This window comes from Grammomys surdaster, unplaced genomic scaffold, assembly GCF_004785775.1.
Source record: "Grammomys surdaster isolate TR1022 unplaced genomic scaffold, NIH_TR_1.0 203, whole genome shotgun sequence".
Lineage (NCBI taxonomy): Eukaryota > Metazoa > Chordata > Mammalia > Rodentia > Muridae > Grammomys > Grammomys surdaster.
This window is the reverse complement of record NW_021604648.1, coordinates 309261-331723: the sequence shown is the minus strand read 5'-3', so window position 1 is coordinate 331723 and position 22463 is coordinate 309261. Positions and strand designations below refer to the sequence as shown.

General features: G+C 37.3%; 1 protein-coding gene across 1 annotated transcript in view; it reads left to right on the top strand.

Moving 5' to 3' along the window:
- Fchsd2 (FCH and double SH3 domains 2) overlaps positions 1–22463 on the top strand; it is a 171319-nt gene that overhangs the window by 93876 nt on the left and 54980 nt on the right. Inside the window, exon 9 of the mRNA XM_028770576.1 lies at positions 21594–21716. Within this exon, the coding sequence (XP_028626409.1) occupies positions 21594–21716 (123 nt within the window). The remainder of the gene's footprint in view (positions 1–21593; positions 21717–22463) is intronic.

Here is a 22463-nt window from a genome sequence, read left to right as displayed (position 1 = left end):
TCTATCTATCTATCTATCTATCTATCTATCTATCTATCTATCTATCTGAAACAGAATCTCACTATATAATGCTGGCTGGCCTGGAACTTGCTATGTAGCCTGTTGGCCTGTAACTCAAAAAAATTTTGCCTGCCCATGCCTCCTGAATATATTAAAGGGATGTGTTACTACCCCCAGATTTTTTTAACATATCACCTTAAATGCAAATCAGAACATATAATCTGTTCATATCCTCTAGGAGTCTGAATGAGAGCACAGAGCAGAGAATGCATAAAACTGTAAGAGTAGTGTGCAGAGTGGTAGGAGTGTAAGGACAGTACTTGACTGGAAGCTACCAGGCTGGGATTTGATTCCCAGCTCCCCAAACCCAAGGCAGAAAAGCAGAACATTAGGAGTGAACCTTAACGAAATCGGTTCTTTTTAAGATCAATTTTTAAATGTACAGGTAACATACCAAAAATGAATCTATTTTAAGTATACGGGGGGGGGCCTTGTTTTAGCAGCTATGTATTACTACATAATAACCATCACAATCACAACTAATACTTGAATATTTTGTCTTCTTTTGTTATATTTGGTTCCTATTAGAAGGTAGTACATTGCTATACTCCATCATTATCATTTCATAGTTTCATAAGTCAGAAGTCCAGGTGGACTTAGCTGGGTTTTGTGCCTCGAGCCTCAGAAGAATTAAGGTGTTAATCTGAGCTCTGTTATCTGGATATTCTAGAAAAAAATCTGTTTCCAAGGACCTTCACATTGATAGAGTCCACTCTCCCTTAATTGGGTTTATTTCTCATTTTCTTGGTGGCTGTAGGCTGGGGTAATTCTCAGCTGCTAGAGTTTGCTGTTACAACCTTTCTATAGACTACCTAATTAATAAACCAGCAGTAGCAGGAGAGATTCCATTTATGAGTTCCTGTTGTGTGTCTCTGACTTCTTGTTTTGGCTTCTCTGCTCTAACATCATATTCATCAGCCTCATCTATGCTCACAGGTGCTCGAGGCAGTTGTATAATCGTTGCATGATTCTGCCTACATTGGCAATCTGGCACATATTTTGTTAAATTTATTCCTAAGTAATAATATTCACTGTTACAACAGCTGTTATGTTTTAATCTTTTCTTTCAATATTTTTTTGCTAATGTCTGGAAATAAAATTAATGTTTTTAGTTATTGATCTGTCCTAGTTACTATGCTGCTCTGTGACTGTAACAAACTTCTGCAGTTTAGTGGCCTGAAACAATAGCACCATCTGTTTTGCTGACATACCTGCACTTTGCATCCAATAGGTAGAAGTAATCTCTGTACCACCCCATATCAGCTAGTGTGCTTCAAAGGCTAACAGCTGAACCTGAGGGCTTGCTTTCATACATACTTGGTGGTTGGTGCTGCCTAGTTTAGCTTAGGGCTAAAACTTCCATGGCTGTCAAGTAGAGCCTCTGCTCATAGCTTCCTTTTGTCTCTTAGGGTTTCTCACAATATTATGGTTGATTTCCAGGGGTGAATTAGAGGGGGATTCTTTTATGAGAATCTCAGGGTTCATGCAGTCTCTCTGATACATTGCTCTTATTGAAACAGTTACAAAGTTTGGCCCAGTATCCAGTAGTGTTAAGAGAACAAATTTTACTTTAATGGAGTCTAGTGATGCTAGTGAAGTACACATGTAAACAGAAATGTGGCTGTGGCCGTTTTTGACAAATGTAGTCAGCTATATGATCTTGTATCCTGTACTCTTTCTTTTTGTTTTTCTGTTGACTTTCTAATGGTGTTTATATGTTTAGTAACTTTTGTGTGGGCTCTACAGTTTTCAGTGATCATGTTCATGTTGAATTAAATAAAAATAATTTTATATTAAATAAAGAATTTTTTCCTAACTTACATTTTTTTTCTTGTTTTATTTTACTGGTTAGGATGCTCAGTATAATGGTAAATACAAGTACTGAATAGACATGTTACTAGTAGATGTTTTATGACATCAAGAAAACTAACTTTTTAAAAATTGTAGTAAAATATACATAACATAAAACTTCCTGTTTAAGCCTGTTAAGATTGTGTTCATTATTATGAAACTATTAGAACCATCTAACCCCAGAACTTTATCGTCTTCCCTATTCTAAACTCTAGCCGTTGGACAGTAACTCCTAACTTCTCTTTAACCAGACTCTGCCAATTATTATTTTGTCTGGATAAATTTGACTATTCTAATGAGCTCATGTAAGTGAAATTATGTGTGTGTGAGTCTTTGTGTGTGTGTGTGGCTTATTTTACTTAGCATAGTATCTTCAATTTAGTCGTTGGTCCTAGGGCATTGCTCTGTAGTCAGATGCTTGAGACCCTGTGTTTAATCCTCTCACTACCTCATAAAAGAGACAGAGGTTCCTTCGTGCTGTAGTTGTCTCAGTTTCTTTCTTTTTTAAAGCTAAATGATTTTCTGTTGCATTTACGTACCACATTCTGTGTCACCTCTTCACTCTCTAATGGGTGGCACTTAACATTTTTTTTAACCTTTTGGCTATTATGTCTAATTATTTGAGAAACAACCATACTGTTTTTGCTCAAGGGCTGTATCATTTTTACATGTCTATCAATAAGTAAAGATGTTTTCTGCATCTTTTATAGCACCTATTATTTTATCTTTACCTTTCTTTCCTCTTCTTTCTTCCTTAGGAAGAGGATAGAGAAAATTTCTTATGAGACAGTTATTTTGTTTTATTTTTTCTGTCTAAAATCTGTGTAGGATGTGTGAGGTGGTACTGGTTGCAGTGGCCTTTCGTTAAGGAGAATTTGTCTTCATAAAGGAGTTGGCCTGTCAGCTTGGCTTTGTATGGTGAGTTGGATGTCAGCTGATGAACAAGAATGGGGCCTCAGAGAATTGGAGTCTTATGAGTAAGGGAGTGAAAGTATACCAAGAGTGTATTTGCTGACAGTGTTAACGATAGCTTGTTAATTAATTGTAGGGGCTGAGGGGAGAATTCACTGTGGAATGTGCTTGGTATGCAAGCATAAGGATCTGAGTTTGGACCCCCAGTCCCCACTTAAAAATTTGTGGCTGGCAGCCAGCATTTTGTCCAATGCTGAGCAGCCAAAATAGGCAGACCCTCAGACCTGCTAGTTAGCTACACTAACCAGCTAGTGAGCTATGGTGAGCTCCAGATTCAATTAGAGACCCTATCAGAAATATGGTGGAGAGTGTTAGAAGATATTCAGCATCAACCTCTAGCCACCATGCATGCACGTGCTCATGCATGCACACACTCACACACACATACACAAGTTGAAGAAATTATTTGACTTTAAAGAACAAATTTGTTTGTTTTTTGAGATGGTTTTTCTGTGTAGCCCTGGCTGTTTTGGAATTCACTCTGTAGACCAGGCTAGTTTCGAACTCAGAGATTTGCCTGCCTCTTCATCATGACTACTGAGATTAAATGGCACATGCACCACCAACACACAGCCAATAGCAACAACTTTAAACAAAGGAAGAGTCAGTACAAAGGCAAGAATTGGTATGAGTGTATGTCCTTAGTTGACTATACATACATGTATGTATGTATGTATGTATGTATGTATGTATGTATTGGTTTTTTAAGACAGGATTTTTCTGTGTAGCCCTGGCTGTTCTGGAATTTAGTGTACACCAGGCTGGCTTCAAACTCAGAAATCCCCCCTACCTCTGTCTTTGAACTCCAGAGATTAAAGGTGTGAGCCACTATATTGAGTCTCCACAGCTTATACCAGTGGTTCTCAAATGTTTTTTGTTTGTTCAGAACTATTTTTTTTGCTCTTAAAAATTATTGGAACATAAGTTTTTGTTGATATGGGCTATAATTACTATATTAGAAATTCAAACTGAGAGACTTTAAGACAACAGAGTGTCCAAGAACAGATTTCTCTGACTACCAGAGCCATTGAGTCATCCATATTATCCATCCTCTGAAAACTTTTACATGCTTCTGGAGGGAATGAGAGTTGAAACGCCTAATAATGTTGTAGTGCTTCTAAAAAAAAATAGAGACCTCAAGGATGCCTTAGAAGGGCCTTCAATGTCTTTCCTGTATTCTCTTGAATCCTACCTTGAGAACATCTGCCATCTACTAATTAAATAACCTTATTGCTACCTTCAGGTGGAAGAATTTCAAGAATAAAATTGAAGACCTCATTGATTTTTTTTAAGTGGAGTTCTAGAATTTTAGGAATATTAGTAGTGCACTGACCTTGTCAGAAATACAGCTTCTTCTCACATAGTCTTGTTAATGAGGAAGCCACTCTTATAAATGAAGTAGAGACAGAGAGTAGAAAAGGACAAATGACACACTGTTTATTTCACTCAGTAAACTGATTTGATTGCCACTGAACCAACGTTTATAATTTATAACCTAAGTTGCATACTTATACAATATGCTTGACTGCTTATGACATATAGTTAACTATAAACAAAAGTGATGTAATTCAGAGAGTTTTACTTAATGTATTGGATTTAATAACTTGTTTGAATAGGTTTCAGTAAATAGAGACCTGGGATTATTACCTTCAAGTCACTTCATTCAGTTCTCAAAAGTGTTTGTTTCTCAACTACACATACTTCCTATATTTAAAACAGCACCCAATCGAGACCACAGAATTAGCCGGAAACACCTGCATTCACTATGCTTATAGAGTAAGCAAAAAATGGAAGAGCAAAGATCATACTTTAAAAAGACACATGAAAGTCCAGGCTCTAACACTGTAGTATTGGTGATGGAAAGCACTAGGTGTGAGTAAGGGATAAGCACATTCATAGGCATGGTATCTTCCTGTTTCCAGGTCACCATGTATCTATTTACTCCAAAGTGAAACCAACTCAAAAGTATTTTAAATCAGAGATGGGCAAGAATGATGAGTGACACACTTGTCTATTCATTTATTCTCAGATTTCTGATTAGCTTTCTGTAGCTTCTGAAATCTTATCAAAGCTTTTTCTACCTGCGTCTTTATCAGAGTAAATTTCAGTCCCTCAAGTTTCTTCATTATTGTGTACTGTGTGCCAGTCCTCCATGTCTACCACCAGACTTATCAAAGCAGAGAGGGCTTTTGAGTAGCTTACGAAATGAATGCTATAGTACTGAGAGTTGTAACTTAAAATGGGAAATGGCAAATAGGTTTCATTTAAGGACAAGATGTAAGAAGTGAATAGCATCTGGTTAGAGTGTGAAGTGTTTTGAAACCTGCTATTTCAAATCCCCTAACACTGTTAGAAACATGCATCAAAACATTAAGTAGTACTCCATTGAGCAACAATACCAACCAACCACAGCTCCCAGGGACTAAACCACCAGCCTGGGAGCACTTAGGGAGGAATCCAGGGCTTCAGCTGAATACCTAAGAGTGGAGGGCCCTGCTGGGCATAGGTGGAAGAAGAGAACCTTGACCTCATGAAGGCTGGACGCCCCAGGGGGTGGGAATTTTGAGGGTGGGGAGGTGGGAGTGGGGGGGGTAGATAGAGGTTACATCCACAGAGAAGAAGAAGGAGGGGTGAGGGGATTGGGGGTTCCTGGGTGGGTGGGGGATGGGGTAAGGGGACAACATACATATGAAATGTAAATAAAACATCCAATAAAAAAATTTAAAAAAAAGTAGTACTCCATTAGTATTTATAATTTTTGTATAGTTAAAATTTTAAATGAGAAATTTTTTGCTTCAAGTTTGGTAAATTAATTTGGATGAAATTTATTTGGTGATATGGTAGCATTATTTTATTCTTCTAGTATACAGCATGATAGATCTCACAGTGACATTTCCACATGCACACACATCCTCACACTCACTCTTATACTTAGTTATTTGCCCTTCACCAGCCTCTTTCAGTTTAGATCCTTTCCTCTCCTTTTGTAATTCTTTTTCTACTTTTATGTCGTTTGTGTGTGGTCAGGGGTGCATCTGCGCCCATGTAAATTTAATTTAGATTCTACCGATGAAAAAATGCAGTGTTTGTTATTCTGAGTCTGGTTTATTTTACTTAACACTGATTCCATCCATTTTCATGCAAAAGTCATCATTACATTCTTTTTTACAGCTTAGTAATGTCTCATTGTTCATGTAAATATTCATTTTTTGTTCCTTTTATTCATTCAGCTTTTTAGTCTGGTTCCATATTTGGCTCCATTTTTGAATTTATTTTTGGTCAGACTATGCATCTAGTTTTGCTCTTATATGTGGGTGCCTAGTTTTCAAAGAACCATTTGTTAAATATTCCTTCTTTTTCCAATGAGTGTTTGTGATGATTTGTCAAAGGTGGGGTGCTTATAAATGTGTGGGTCTATTTCTGGGTCCTCCATTCTGTTCCATTGCCATATGTCTGTTTTGTGCCAGTACCACCCTGTCTTTGTTATTATAGCATATTGTCTTTCATATAGCTATAAATGAGATGTTTTACTCAGCTGCAAGGTATCACATAAGCTCAGAGTTGATGTTATTGAGAGGGGTTAAGGTTCCAAGTTCAGATATTTTAAAAATTGAATTTGAGCTGGATATAGTGTTGTACAGCTTTAATCCCAGCACTCTGGAAGGCAGAGGCAGGCTTATTTTTGTTAATTCCAGGTTAGCCTGGTCAATATACTGAGTTCTGGGACAGCCAAGGGTTAAATAGAGAGACCCCCATCTTAAAATAAAATTGAATTTGAGATAAGAGATCTTAACACAAGCTATTAATGGAATAGAGAAGTATGTGGAACACTAAGACCTGGAGTTTGCTTGCTGCCCTAGTTTCTAGTGTGTGTTAGGTCTTCTCTGCATCATGTCCCAAAGAATTTCTTTCCTAATATCCTTTCTGACCCAGAACTATCTTGTGTCTTATAACACATTAATTTTCTTAATATCTGGTATCTCTTTTGTTTCAATTTCTATTGAAACAGCATAAGTTCATAAGTTCCTCTTGCCCTTTCCACTTTTAGTAACCCAAGTTTTGAAATTTCATTTAAAGCAAGTAGAAGAGTAGTTGTGTTTGCATCAGGGCATCTAACACTTTAGAGAAGATGAACTCTTAACCATAGGAAGAAGTAAGTCACGCCAGGTGTAGCAGTTCAACCTTGCAGTCTAAGCACATGGACTTTCAGAGATGACCAAGACAAGAATCACTATAGTTTCAAGGCCAGCCTGCGTTAAAGTATGAGACCTTGTTTCAAAAATCAGAATTGAAAGAAATAAGCATGTATGCATTGTTCTGCCACAAAAGCCTTCCTCCAAAGCACACTGATTGCTTCACTCTGCTTGTTAAGTGATGAGATCTACAGAACTGTGGCTAGCAATACCCTGTGCATAAATTGCAAAAGAGGGGTTCTTCAAATGTTCATTTTTCTTTTTATTTTTCATTCTTATTAATGTAACTCAGTGTCTCAGAAGTAAGCTCTTATATGTCTTAATTAGTTTCTTATTTCAAAGTAAAGATGGGGGTATAAGTAAGGAACAAGAGAGGACTACAGAAATGGCTCAGCAGGTAAAAGCTTTGTTCTTTCAGAGAACCAGGTCCAATTCCCAACACCCACATGGTACCTCACAACCATCTGTAACTCCAGTTATGGAGGATATGACACCTTCTTCTGATCTCCACAGGCACCAGGCATATGCATGGTGCATAGACGTACATGTGAGCAAAACACTCATACATATAAAATAGCATAACTAAATCTTAAGAAAAAAAACAAGATTACAATAGTTTCTACTCTAAACCAATGAAGACTAATATTAGCTTTCCCCTTAGAGACCTTATTTATCTTTCTGGAATTAAAATAGAGAGTGTTTACTTTGTCTGAGTGACCAAGCAAGACCAAATACAGTTGTGGTTCATGGGGAGTTTCCAGAAGGTACTTTTGGTGCTCTCCTTCTTCCTAGCCTTTGGTTAAACATGCAAATGTATCAGGAAACTGGGAGGGGGTTGTTATTGTTGTTATCTCAGATATAACTCCTCTATTTCACAGTATAAACTGTACCTGTTGAGAGTGTCAGTTCAGAAAGTTATCTTTTAAGTGAAGGAAACATGGGTTTTTTGGTGATTTTTGTCAACTAGGATTTTTTTCCTTCAGCCACATGGAAAAGGGAATTTTATCTGCTATACTGACTTTGCCTCATTTCCTCTTAAGCCATGATTAATTGCAGCTAGATATTTAGAACTTATAAGACTGAAAAAAATAGACTTCAAGTCAGTGAGAAAGTTACAGATTATGAAAGATAGGATGTATAGTCTCGTAAAAGTTCTTTTTACAGCATACCAACCTATAGTTGATGGCATATTTGTGAAAGATAGACAAAAATATGAGTGAATATTTATCCAAGTTTAGTGAGTGTTAGGGTGTGATTTTAAAATATTCCAACAAAGACAAGTACTACATGGAAAAATAGTAATAGATTTGACAGTTACAAGTTTTAACACCTTCCCTCAAGTACACACATACACACGCACACACACCCATATATGGTTTTATGTGCACCATGTATATGTAGGTGTCCGTAAAGACTAGAGAGAATCAGATCCCCTGGGAACTAGAATCACAAGAAGTTGTGAATTGCCTGCCTGATGTAGATGCTGGGAACCTAACTTTGGTCCTCTGCAAGAGCAGCAAGCATCTTTGAGCCATCTCTTAGCCACAGCAATCTCAGTTTTAAAAATGTGTTACAATAACAATAGGAGACACTTATTGAGCTAAGTGTTAAGCCTTGTGCTTTACATCTAGGTGAGAGATTATTAAACACCTAGAAGATGAGAGGGTTAGAGATACTGCTCTAAAGCACAAGGTCTCTAATCCTGGCCTGCTTCCCAGTCTTGCAGCACATCTCCTCACTGCGTTCTGCACTACCACTTAGCAGATACCTCCTCTGTTAGTCTTCTGTTACAGCAGTATTCTACTGCAACATTGTGTTTATAGTAATTAGGATAAAATCTAAATGACTAAACTGGAGAGACTCCAAATTATGATGGTTTCTATAAGATGATACTTGTCATGAAGTAGTTAAGGGTCAGTAAGTAGGTTCTACCTTCTGAAGTTATTCAAGGATCCAGGTACCAGGACAGCTCCATAAAACTCTCATCATTGACCTGACCAACAGTAAGGTACTGACTTACTTAGATTCTAGTCAGTGAGTAAGAGAATGAGATCATGGAGAAGACACACCTATTTTTCTGAGATCTAGTCTGCAAAGTTGCATGCATTTATTACTTCACTCATGTTATAAAAAGAGAACGCTTAGTGATATGGCCTAGCAATAGTAGAGGAATCTAAGAAGTGCAGTCTCATCATATACCCAGGAGGAAAGGAAGAACAGTTTCTGCCACAACTACCACTTCTGAATACCTGATAAGTCACTAGTCACATGATAACATAGAAGTTAATATGAAAAATAAAAGCACATAAGAGTAAAAAATACAAATTTAGTTTTAAAAAGAGATGTGCAAAAGAGTAATTGATAGTAGATTTTGACAGAATATTAAAATCATTCAGAGGAAGAAAGAATGTCTTTGAACAGGTGGTACTGGACACAGCTGAATGTCCACATGCACAGAAAATTATTAAACCACCACTGCCTTGTATAGAAATTAATTTAAAATGAACTAGAAACTTAAAGGTCAATGCTAAAACTGCAAATTTCTTAGAGAGTAAAGTGTAAATCCATATGACCATAGGCAGTGCTTTCTTAAATATCACCAAAACCATAATCAAATGAGGGAGAGGGGTGTTGCTAAATTTAAAGCTATGAAGAAAATGAAGACAACTACAAAATGGGTGAGAATCCAAAAATATGAATCTGAAGCTGTGTATGTTGGTGCTTTTGAGAAGTGGTGTCAGGAAGCTCAAGAGTTGAGCTGCCTGGAGACCTTGCCTTTGCACACACGAAGGTACACACACAAGAGTGAGGAGAGAGAGGGAGGGAAGGAGGGAGGGATGGAGGGAGGGAGGGGGGGGGGGGGGGGGGGGGGGGGTGAGAGGGAGGGAGCGCTGGCTGTGTTTGGGTAAGAATCTAATATCTACCATATAGAAAGAAACCTTATACCTAGATAATGTTTGACAGGAGCCTTGCATACTATTTCTGGTCTTCATAAAGCCCTGTGACGTAGGTAATATTTTCATTTACTGATCAGGAAATTGAATCTCAAACATAATACTGAGGGAGAATTTTTTAGGCTCAACTAATCAACTAAACATTCATACACACAAGACTAGTAAGCTACTACTATTCATTATCGGCACTGGTCTACCAAAACATGCCGAACAAAAGTGATAGTCTACTAGCAAGGCAGCAGCCAGAATTCCTCTTTGTGGAAGCAGTCTCCTACTGTAGCAGTTTCTGCAAGAGCTCATGAAGCTACTGAGAGCTACCCCACCCCATTCTAGCTCATTCCCCACAGAGTCCCAGGTGAGATTCATGCCCAACAAAATGAGGTCAGTTTGGGACTTTGTTTTTTATTCTTTTAGATACAATTTTATTTTTAATATAGAAAATGCTTAAAACAAAAAATGTTTAAGAATCAAATCCACCAACTCAGGACAGTCTCACTTTCATCAGTAATCTTTTTCTTCTCACCCAGCCCTCATCTGTCACTTTCTTCATGTCTTCCCTTTTCATTAAAACTGTTAATCACTAATCCAGGGTGATGTGAATTTCACCTCTTCTGTCTTCCCATACTCAAAGGTGAATCCCTTAATGATTGGTGAACTCATAGGAAGGGAGTTTTTCTGAAGACTCCAAAGTCATGAACACGTGAATCATGGTCATTTCCTACAGAATTGCCTCTCTCCCCAGGAGATGAACCCCCCTGATTATCTCTGCTGCCCAACTAAGGTTATTTCTAAATCTCGTTCCAATTATATCTGTCTTCTGAAGTTAGGTATCTTAGAGTAATATTCAGTAATAAACATACTTGCTACTTACTTTTTTAGCCTTAAGAATATATAAATGATGAGAGAAACAGGGTAAATCAAGAGTCCTGTATTTTAACTTGATTGGTGATACATTTATTCATGTTTATAGGTTACATGTGCCTTATAAAACTTGACAGTTCTTTTGCCTCAGCCTCCTGTGTGGTTGGACTACTACTCAGCCTGAGTAGGCTTATACTTAAATCCTTCCATTGGTGTTTAGTTTGTCACCCCTATAATGGAAAATAACATTTTCCCCTTCTTTTGTTGATTTTATTGGGTTAGAATATTTCCTTGCATTATATCTTATTTGTTGATATTGGTTATAAATACTATCAATACAGTATTAATATTTTTAAAGCAGCTTTCTTAATTTTTTTTAAGATTTGTTTACTTTATGCAGTTGCTAGGAATGTGGGTTCTGAGTCTTCTGTAAGAAAAAGTGTTTGTAACCACTGAGGTATCTCTCTAGCCCCAGCTTTTTTGATCTTGATATTATGGAACTCACCCTTTATGAGTACAAAATTCAGTGATTTTTTCTTAGAAAATAAATGTTTATATAGCCTTCATAACTCAGATTGCATTTCTGTCCCCTCCTACTGTTTCCTTTTAGCTGTGTGCAGGTAGACCCTGCTCCTACCCTCTGCTCCACTCTGCTTTTTGTTTATAGATTCACCTTCTCTGGACATTTTATATGAATGGAATCCTATACTGTGGTTCTTTATATCTGACTTCATTCAGTAAGCATAGATTTTACACTTCTCTACAATGTAGCATGTGGTTCATCACCTTTGGTTGTTGGATTTTACTGTAATTATTTTTGCAATGCCATATTTTTATTTGTTAGAACCTCCTCAGTTGAAAGGCATAGGTTTTTTTTTCCCCTGGGGGTTTGGCTGTTATGGATGATTTTCTACAAATACTCATATATGTTGTGGATAACTATATAATATAGAGGAAAGAGATTGCTAAATCATGGTGCATTTTTGTGTAACTTTTTTGAGAAACTGCACATTATTTTTCAGTTTAATAACATTTGCTGTTTGATGCCACATTGGTATTCCTGCTATGACGGTTCATTATGGTTTGCTTTTCTTGTTTTGTTTTTACATTTTATTCAGTGTGCATGTGTTGTGAGGGGCTGAGGGGCTGTGGAAGCCAAAAGACAACCTGTGAGAATAGGTTCTCTTCTTTTACCGTGTGAGTCCCAAGTGTTCATCTCAGGACAACAGGCTTGGCAGCAGGCGGCTTTACCTACTGAGCCATCTCCTAGGCACTTGCTCTTTGCCTTTAAAAGAAAAAAAAAAATGCTTGGAATAAAACCTTGGGCCCTGTGCATATGAAGCAAAAGCACTGCCCGACTATGTTCTCTGCCCAGCGTGCACTTCAGCATGCATTCTTTATAGATAATGGTGTTGGGCTTCCCTTCAGGGGCTTAGTAGTTACTTGTATGTCATATTGGTGAAATGTTTACTTAGAGCTTTCATCAATCTTTAAAATTAGGTTGTATTTTTTATTGAATTATGAGCTTTTATATTCTATTTTTCTTTCCTTTTATTTTTTCACTTCTTATTTACTTATTCTCAGACCCATATATTTACTTCTCTGTGTAGCCCTGGCTGACCTGGAATTCACTTTGTAGACCATACTACAAGCCTCAGCTCAGATCTGCCTGCCTCTGCCTCCCAAGTACTAGGATTAAAAGTATTGCCACCACGCCCAGCTATGATCTTATATATTCTAAGTAAAAGTTCTTTATTGGAAACCCAGTTTGCAAACATTTTCTCCCAAACTGTAGATTCTTATTGTTAGGATTTTATATACACAAGTGTCTTGACAGCATGTGTCTAGTGTATCATGTTCATGCAGAAGAGGGCATCCAATCCCCTGAGACTAGAATTAGACATGGTTGTAACCCACCATGTAGGTGCTGGGATACAAACCTGGGTCCTCTGCAAAAATCAGCCATGCTTTTAATCACTGAGCCATCTTTCCAGGTGCCAGATTCTATTTTTTTTCTTTTTTTTTTTTTTTTTTTTTTTTTGGCGAGACAGGGTTTCTCTGTGTAGACCTGGCTGCCTGTCCTGGAATTCACTTTGTAGACTAGGCTAGCATGAACTCACAGAGATCAGACTTCCTCTGCCTCCTGAGTACTGGAATTAAAGGTGTGCACTATTTCAATTTTCTTGTGTCTGTCAAGGCTTGCTTTATGATCAACTATATGGTCAATTTTGGAGAAGGGTCCATGAGGAGCTGAGAAGAAGGTATACTGTTTTGTGTTTGGGTGAAAGGTTCTGTAGATATCTGTTAGATCCATCTGATTTATAATGTCAGTTTCATTATTTCTTTGCTTAGTTATTGCCTGGATGATGTGTCTATTGGTGAGAGTGTGATATTACAGTCTCCCACTATTGGCATTTGTTGTGTGATGTAAGCTTTTTTTTTTTGATGTAAGCTTTTTAAATATTTATTTTGCAGATGTGGGTGCCCTCGTGTTTGAGGCATAGATGTTCAGAATTAAGGTGTCTTCTTGTTGGATTTTTCTTTCCTTTGATGAGTAGGAAGTGTCCTTCTCCATCTCTTTTGATTACTAACTAAATAGTTTTAAGACATGTAAAGAAGCAAGAATGGGTAGTCCAGCACATGAAAAAAGGAGTCAATAAACGATGTTGGGCTAGTGAGATGGCTCAATTGGCAAGGGTACTTGCAGCCAAGTTGATGACCTGCGCTCAGGCCTAAGAACCCACATGATGAGAAAACCAACGCCTATAAGTTGCTTATTAACTTCCATATGTACATTATCACATGTGCGTGATAGATGATAGATAGATAGATAGATAGATAGATAGATAGATAGACAGACAGACAGACAGACAAATGTGAAAAAAAATTTTTTCCCGAGACGGTTTCTCTGTGTAGCCCTGGCTGTCCTGGAACTCACTCTCTATAGACCAGGCTGGCCTTGAACTCAGAAATCCGCCTGCCTCTGCCTCCCAAGTGCTGGGATTAAAGGTGTGCGCCACCACTGCCTGGCTGTGGAAATGTTTTTAAGTATAAAAATGTTCATGTTGTTCCTGGGGAACTGATTTTAAATTGCTTATTTTAATGTGTTCAAAGAACCAAAATTAATTATCTAAAAATTATTAATCTAAAGAGCAAAAGGAGAATATAAAATTAAGGCTCACCAAATTTAAAAAAATCAGTAAGGAGATTGAAATGATTAAAGTGAATCAAAAATTTAAAAGTGAAATAACTGGCCAGGAGACAGAGGCAGGCAGACCTCTTTGAATTTAAGGCCAGCCTAGTCTAATGAGTGAGTTCCAAGACAGCCAGGGCCACACAGTAGACTCTTGTCTTGAGGGAAAAAAAAAAGAAATAAGATAACTGTGCTGGAGTTTAGTTTAGTGCTAGAACATTTCTCTAATACGTTAGGGCATTAGGTTGGATCCTTCAGCTCCCCCCAAATAAATAAAAACTGAGAGGATTTGGCAACAAAGCTGAGCTAGTAGAAGAGTGTGAACTTAAAGGTAAATGTGTTGCGATTATCCTGTCCAAGAGTGATTGTTATACTGGTCTGCTTTGAAAAACAATGCATAAAGTTTGGTGTGGAGTTATATGTCTCTTACATACAACTTGAGAGGTAGAGGCAAGAAAATTAAGAATTCAAGTCCATAGCCTGGCCTAGTGGCACACACCTTTAATCCTAGCCCTCAGGAGGCAAAGGCAGGTGGATCTTTATGAGTTAGAACCTAGCATGCTCTATATAGCAAGTTTCAAGACAGCCAGGACTACATAGAAAGACCTTGACTCAGGACAGGAAAAAGGAGAGAAATTCAAGTTGTATAAGAAGTTCAAGACCAGCCTTGACTACATGAAACTTGTTGAGAGAGAGGGGTCGGGGAGGGGTGTCACTGCATAAAACAATAATTATAAAGAGTTGTGATGGTTTAGAATGTAGACATATGTTTTGCACAGCAGTAATAGCCTGAGAGGAGAGGAAAGTGGAGCAATATAAGAACAAATTTGCCATATGCTGTTAATATCTTGCTGTATTAATCCAAACCAGATTGTTTTGAAATAAAATGTTACTCGTAACTTCCAGACACATGCTACAAACATCATTACTAAAAACATGGTGAAAGAAATAAGGTAATTAAAATAGCACATAAAATACCTCTTAACAGACTCCATGAGAAGCAATTTTTTCATTTCATAGGTGAAGAAATAGAATGAAAGATTACTTTACACGAACTCATGACAGAATCAGACCCAGAAACCAAATCTGTCACTAAAATCTTTTACTATGGTAAAAGGGAAATTATTGAAGTTTTCTGGTTAAAATAGTTATGTTTTATTATTTTAATAACCATCTTTTTTATAAGTAACATTCTTTTGATTTCATTTGATCTGGAAAGTGGAAGAAGCTTGAATGTTTTCTAGAGTGACACTGCTAAGTGGTAGAACTAGGATTTTAACGCATGTGTTAGGTAGGAGGCTTGCTCTTGGCCCATGCTCCAGGGGCCTTGCAGCCTGTGTCTTCCAGGATTGCAGCACACTGCAGATGGCTGTAATAGTTGGGCAAACCTCACAGCCTAACTTCTCTTCCTGCCAGTGGCTACTGAGTAGAGGGCACAAATCTTAGAAAAGCAATATTAGACCCTTTCCTTGCCTTGCTTTGTAATTCAGATTAAAAGTATCTTATTTGCTTCCTCTCCACAGAACCTAAGTAACTAAGAGTTTTTAAGTAAAATGACCAAGTATAAAACTAGATAAGGTATTTCTAATTTTACTTCATATCGCTTGACAGATTGAGTCATGGGTTAAGATATTTACACTTAAGAAATGCAGCTCAGGACTTGCTTTGATTTCTTTAGATTTATAACAAGTTATATTTTTAATTTACTGCTACAATTTGGGGACTTCTGAAAAAAAAAAAAAGATAAGTAAAAGCAAGTTAGCCATCAGTGTTTTTCTTCCAGCATCCGCAGAGGAGGACTGAAGGATTTCATGATTTAACTTTAAGCCGGCTCACATTTATCATCTTGATATTTATTTCCTTGACTTTTGCCCAGCACTATTTTAGAAATGCTCATTGGTCTCAGAAAAAGAAGAGCTTGTTTTTCTAGTCAGCTTGAAGGAAGATCTCAGTGTAATGCTGAGTACAGAATCTGACCTTCCTGAATCTAAATAAGGAGGCCACTGTTTAAAGTTCTCTCTTAAGGGGAAATTACATCAAATACTTAGAAAAATGACATGTTTTTTTCTCCTAATTCCTAGCTCATCATAATTTTCCTCTTTGAGCAAGTTCCAGGAAATTTATAATTTTCCTGTAAAGTAGATGTTGAGTAGATGACACTAGAAATCCATGTTTTGAATTTGTCTTTATGATGCTCCCTTTTTTCCTTCCTATTTGAATACTTGCCTTTATGAACTTATATTCCATACTCAGTAGATGTTAGGGACCATGCAAATAGAATGAGTAAAGAAACCAGAAAAAAATGCGTAGAAAAACATTTCCATTTAGTCTGTAGCTAACCACAAAGAAACATGGCTGCCTAGACATTCAAATTTAGTGTTGGTTTTTTTTTTTAATGCTGTTGAACCATTCATATGTGCTGACTTAAGGCCTATGGTTTCTCAGTGTAGGTATTACAGAATTCTTTTCCTAAATATTTGTATTAAGGGACTGAAGAGTTGGTTCAGAAATTAGGAGCACTTGTTAATCTTACAGAGGACCTTGGAATGATTCCCAACACTTACTTGGTGGCACATAACCATCTGTAATTTCAGTCTCAGGAGTTCCATCGCCACCTTCTGACTTCCATGGGCACCAGGCTTGCACATGGTGCACATACATACATGCAGCCAAAACACTCATACACATAAAATAATTTTAAAAGCCTTTGAAAATTCATTTTAATAGTCAAAAGTTTTGAAAGATATATTTGGATGACTTACCCACTAAAGTTTTAAGTATTAGAGACAATCCAGGAACTCACCCAGAGCTTATAAATTACTATTCATATGTGCCATTGCCATGTATGCCTGTGCCACTCCTTTATAGTTGTGCTTCTCCTGTCATTTACCATTTAAATAATTCTTATTTTAAGGGGATGAGGTAGTGGCATAGTAGTTAAGAGTGTATACTGCTCATGCAGAGAACCTGAGTACAAGTCCCAGCACCTGCATTAGGCTGTTTATAATTACCTGCTCCAAGCAGGAGATCTGATACCGCTAGTCTCCATGAGCATCCACAGATACAAATAATTAAAAATAAATCTTAAGAATAGTTTTTACTTTAAAATTTTAAGAAACATAATATCGTTTGGATTTGCTTAATTGATTTTAAAATAAAAATTGTCTACTCTAGGAAGCAAGTGTGTGTGGTCCTGAGTGAATGTATTGCTAACTTGGGCACAGCCATGCCAAGGACTCCAAGACCTTGGACCCATGGAAAATTGACAAAGCCATTACCATATGGGGCAGGCTCAAGAGGGATGGCAAAGATTGCATGTAAGGAAATGGCCTCTGCAGTCAGCAACTGAAGCTTCTTCCTCACAGATGTTTACTGCCTGAGCCTGACTGCAGCTTACAAGACTAGCTAGCCCCTCCCACATCCAGTCCCTAATAAACACACTGAGGTTCTGAGTTGCCCACAGTAGCAAGTAGTAGAACCTCATCTGACCCCAGCTTTACTGTGCATTGTCTGTGCATCCTTTCTTCATTCCCTCACCATCTCTAGTCAGGGTTACAGGACCCAAGGCAGGAGAATCTCAGTCTACTATAAGGCTTTTGATCTGTTGAGTTGAAGAGGAACAAAAATATAGGATGGCAAAGTATTAATTATTTATAATCAATTACCAATGCAAATCAGGGTTTTCTTATAATGTAACCAAAAGACACAGTTTGGAATATGGCTAATATAAACTATAGTTATTTTGTAATAATATAAGGCAATGTCTTATTTGGTACACACACACTTTTTTTAAAGTTTGGGAACTTCCACATCATACAGTTTGTGAACTCAGTTGCTTCTCTTTTGCTAATGTTAATACCATCAGGCTTTTCAGTCAGGGTGGTTAACGTGGATTCACCCATATTTTTAAACCTTTAGGTTCTGATCTGGTACATTATTTATCAATCAGTTATTTGCTGAACATCGTTGGTGTTTCAGGCTTCATACTTGACCCTTAATGCTAAACAGACTGACATGGCCGTTCCTATTCATAGGGTTCAAGAACCAAAAGAAAGACAGGCAGGTGTCAGAAGAACAGGGTAATGCCGTAAGGTAAAATGACAAGACGCATCCAGAGTTCATAGTGATCAAGAGAAGCTCTTGAGGATGAATAATACTGAGCAAGGCCAGGAGAGAGGATGAAGAAAAGGCATGTGTAAAAGCTCAGAGGCGAGAGAGAAGTGCTGGTAGAGTTCAGAGATGTTTAATGTAGGGAAAGTGTTGCAGGGAAGGGAGATGGCAAACAGGTGAGTGAAAGGGGCAGACAGAAGCCACATCAAAACCACGTGGTCAGTGGTAAAGTTCAAAACAAACAAAACTTTATTCTGAACATAATGCCTGGCCAGGGAAGAGTGTTGAATAATCACGTAAAATATAAGTCAGGGGTATCCTCCCAGCCACAGTGTGAAAGGGGATGTCAGGACCAGGCATGGTTATGTATACCTTTAATCTGAGCACTCCAGAGACAGTCAGGCAGGTCTCTGTGAATTTGGGGCCACTGTGGTGTTCATAGTGAGATTCAGACCACGCAGGGCTACATAATATCTTGCTGAAAGAAAGGAAGGAAGGGAGGAAATGTGTTAGCAGAAATAACTGAAATAGGAAATTGCTGAAAAATAGCAAAAGTACTTTGAAGGTTAGCAATGTAGCTGTGTTAGAGTGTGTGCTTCACATGTGTGAAGTGTAAAGGTTTGATCACTAGCACTGCTAAAGTTAATTGTTAAAGGCTCTAATTTCTTTCCTGATACTCAGATAGCTAGCATAATGTCTAAGTGCAGTTGACACTCGATATCATTCAGACTACATAGTAATTTAGTTTGCCTTAAAATGTATCCTTTGTTCATGATACCTATATTATCATGTCTTGTATATAGGTAAAATGAGTAATTTCTTCCAAACAAGATATTATGGTAAGCTACTGAGAATTTTTCTAAGTCACAAACTTCATATCAGAAAATATATGTCTCTTTTTAAAACAAGTTCATGAAAATCCTGGTTTAAGGTAGAAATTTTTATTCCATCTCAACACACCACAGTGTCTGAAAATGTTCATAACTGTGAAGATTATATTTAAGACATTTGCACTGTGCTGGTTTATAGTGCTCAATGGTGCCATCTAATGGTGAAAGAAGATTCGACATTATTACTCTACTCCAGGGACAAGTTTTGTTTTGTTTTGAGCCAATTTTATATTAAAAGCTTGATGTAGAAGCCAGTCACAAAATATAGAAATAATTATTGTAAAATTATTATAGAGATGATTCTCATAAATAATACTAACATACAAGAAAAAAAAGAAAACACTTGGGAGGCAGAAGCAGGCGGATCTCTGAGTTCGAGAGAGTTTGAGGCTAGCCTGGTCTACAGAGTGAGTTCCAGGACAGCCAGGGCTACACAGAGAAACCCTGTCTCGAAAAAAAAAAAAAACATAAAAAAAGAAATAAAAGAAAAAAGAACAATGTTAGATGATATAATTTAGCCCTGGCTGTCCTGGATCTCACTCTGTTGGCCAAGCTAGCCTCAAACTCAGAGAACACCTTTCTCTACCTGAGATTAAAGTGCTGGAATTAAAGATGTATCCCACCACCACCTGGTTTCAGACACATTTTTCAAAAGATACTTGAGAAAGTAAAAAGAGCAGTCCATGAAATGAGAGGAAATATGTCCAAATTATATATCTTGTAAAACTCTAGTATATACAATATATAAAGAATTATTGGCACTTGAAATCAGAATTAGACCCCAACTAAGAAATATGAAACAGAGGCTGGAAATGTAGCTCAGTTGGTGGACTACTTGTCCAGCATGGAAAAAGCTCTGGGTTCCATTTCTGTTACTGTATAAACCAGGTGTGGCAGCTATGGAATCTCAAGTGGAAACAGAAGGGTCAAAAGCTAAGGGTGGGCCAGTGAGATGGCTCAGTGGGTAGAAGCACTTGTGTGCAGGCCTGACAACCTGAGTTTGATCCCCAGATTCTGCAACATAGCAGGAAAAAAATCAGAATTTCACTGACTGCCACATAGGCACCACAACGCATGTGTGTCTTCTATAAATAAATATTTTTCTTTGGCAGTTGAAAGTACTTTTAGTTGTATAACAAGTTCAAGTTGTACTACAAGAAACCCTGTCTCAAAAAAAGTCAAAGGTTTAAGTTAGATAATTTTGCAAAGAAAATAGGTCAGTATATAGCAAAACATGTAAGAAGCTCACAAACATCTGTAACTTCAGTCTAAGGAGATCTAATGTTCTCTTCTGACTGCTGTGAACACTATATGTGTGTACAGACATACATTCAGGTGAATACACATACACATAAAATAATAAAACAACAACAGTACCAATAAAAAGCACAAAGAATCACACACACACACACACACACACACACACACAAATAAGTGGTGGCAAGGACACAGAGAGTCTTCATGAATTGTTCGTTGATAAGGTGCAGCACTATGGAAAACAAAGTTGCCATATGGCTAAAGGCAGTTCTACTCTGATGTGTCTCCCTAGGGAACTAGAAGCAGGTGACAAAGCTAAAATAAAGGTAGAAGTGAAACTCCAAAATGAAAACATTTTATTTGGAAGTAATAAAAAAATAATATTGCAATCCAGAACGCATGCACACATGCTGAAATGACCTCTAGGATGTCTAGGGAACAAAGGAAAGGTTGGCAGCTTTGTTGAAACAAAAGAAATGTACTTAAGCCATTATAAAAGAAAGCTCATTGGCACTTTGGTGTGTTTGAGAGAACTGGGGAGTTCTCACTGGAGAGCAGCAACAGTCACTATGCAGAGCTAGCTCTGTTGACAGTTTTGTTAATTGATGAGAAGAAAAAATATAGATTTTTTTTAAAGACAAAGCTGTTGTTAGGTTGAGTGGCAGGAAAGTTCTTGTAATGATTATTGAGATCTGAATGTTTTCCCTTTGACCTCTCTGTTTAAGATGTTCATGACAGGAATATTTGCTATGTAGATAAACACGTGGGCATAAATGTTCATGACATTTTATGTTTTCTCTCAGATTGCTCTGTAGCAAATATATACTAAACCCTAATTCTACCACTAATGAAGGAGATTTGTGTTTATTGTATATGTGTTCCAGGCTCTGGGCCTGGATTCTTCCTTTCTTACAGTCCCTGTAAAATTCCTACAGCTAATTGTCATGAAGTGTCTAGAGAAGCAGATAGGCAAAGATCAGAACCCAGATGTTTTTGTCTCCAGAATATTCGGGTTTTTTTCCTAAGCTTTAGCAATATTAGATTTTTCCCTTTGTTGGTTGCTATTCATATAAATTCAACACTTCCCTAGTAACTGCTCACTGTTCACATATTCTTACGTAATGCTCTATGCCTTTTGTCAGTTTATTAATAGATTTTTGAAATTGGACATTTCTATATTTTTAAAGACAAAGGAATTATGTACCAAACCTTTATCATAATTTTTGGCTTTTATAATATTCCTCCCTTTTAGGCTCTTGATGGAAATGTGTATGACCACCTCAAGGATTATTTGATAGCCTTCAGCCGGACCGAGCTAGAAACTTGCCAAGCTATACAGAATACATTCCAGTTTTTACTAGAAAACTCCAGCAAGGTAATGTGTTTTTAATGCAGCAAGTAGTATTTGCCATTTTATTTTAATCTAAAGTTATTTCATACATTCAAAATGAAGATACTAATGATAGTAGAAACAAGTTTTAAAGGACATAGTTCTGAAAAAATTCTCCTTAAGAAAGTGGGAGAATGTTCTGATCACTTTCTGGGTGAGATGAATGAAAGGGGGAATGTGATATGCAGGAAAGCTTAGACAGCAGTCTGTTGCCGTCGGTGAAGGATGGCCTGCTCACAGGAACTTCAAATCCATTCAACTCAGTCATTCGAGAGAACAACAAGGTCACCTGTCAATGCCGACAGCAAGAAAAGTGAACACAGGGAACGTAGCATGTGATAATTGATTTAAAAATAAATTCCACAATGCCTTGTTTATTTTTTTACAATTTAAACTCAATTTCTATATGCTATCAGACTTTGGTATGATCTTTTCATTTAAAATACCGATCTATTAACTTTGCCAACATGCCACACTGAATATATAAAGAAAATAAATATGATTGTTTTTCCTCAGAATCAGATAAATTGTTTATTTTTAAAGGTCATGGTGAGTCTTTGCTTTAGAAGATAAATTTTGCCTGTAAATGTTACATTCTTTCTGGAAAATGCAATGAATATTTCCTGACTGTATGCATTTTAAAATGTATACATTCTATCTAGATCTACTACTTATATGACCTAGGTTAATTCTTCCTTCCTCTCTCCTCCCCCTTTCTTTCTTCCATTAAGG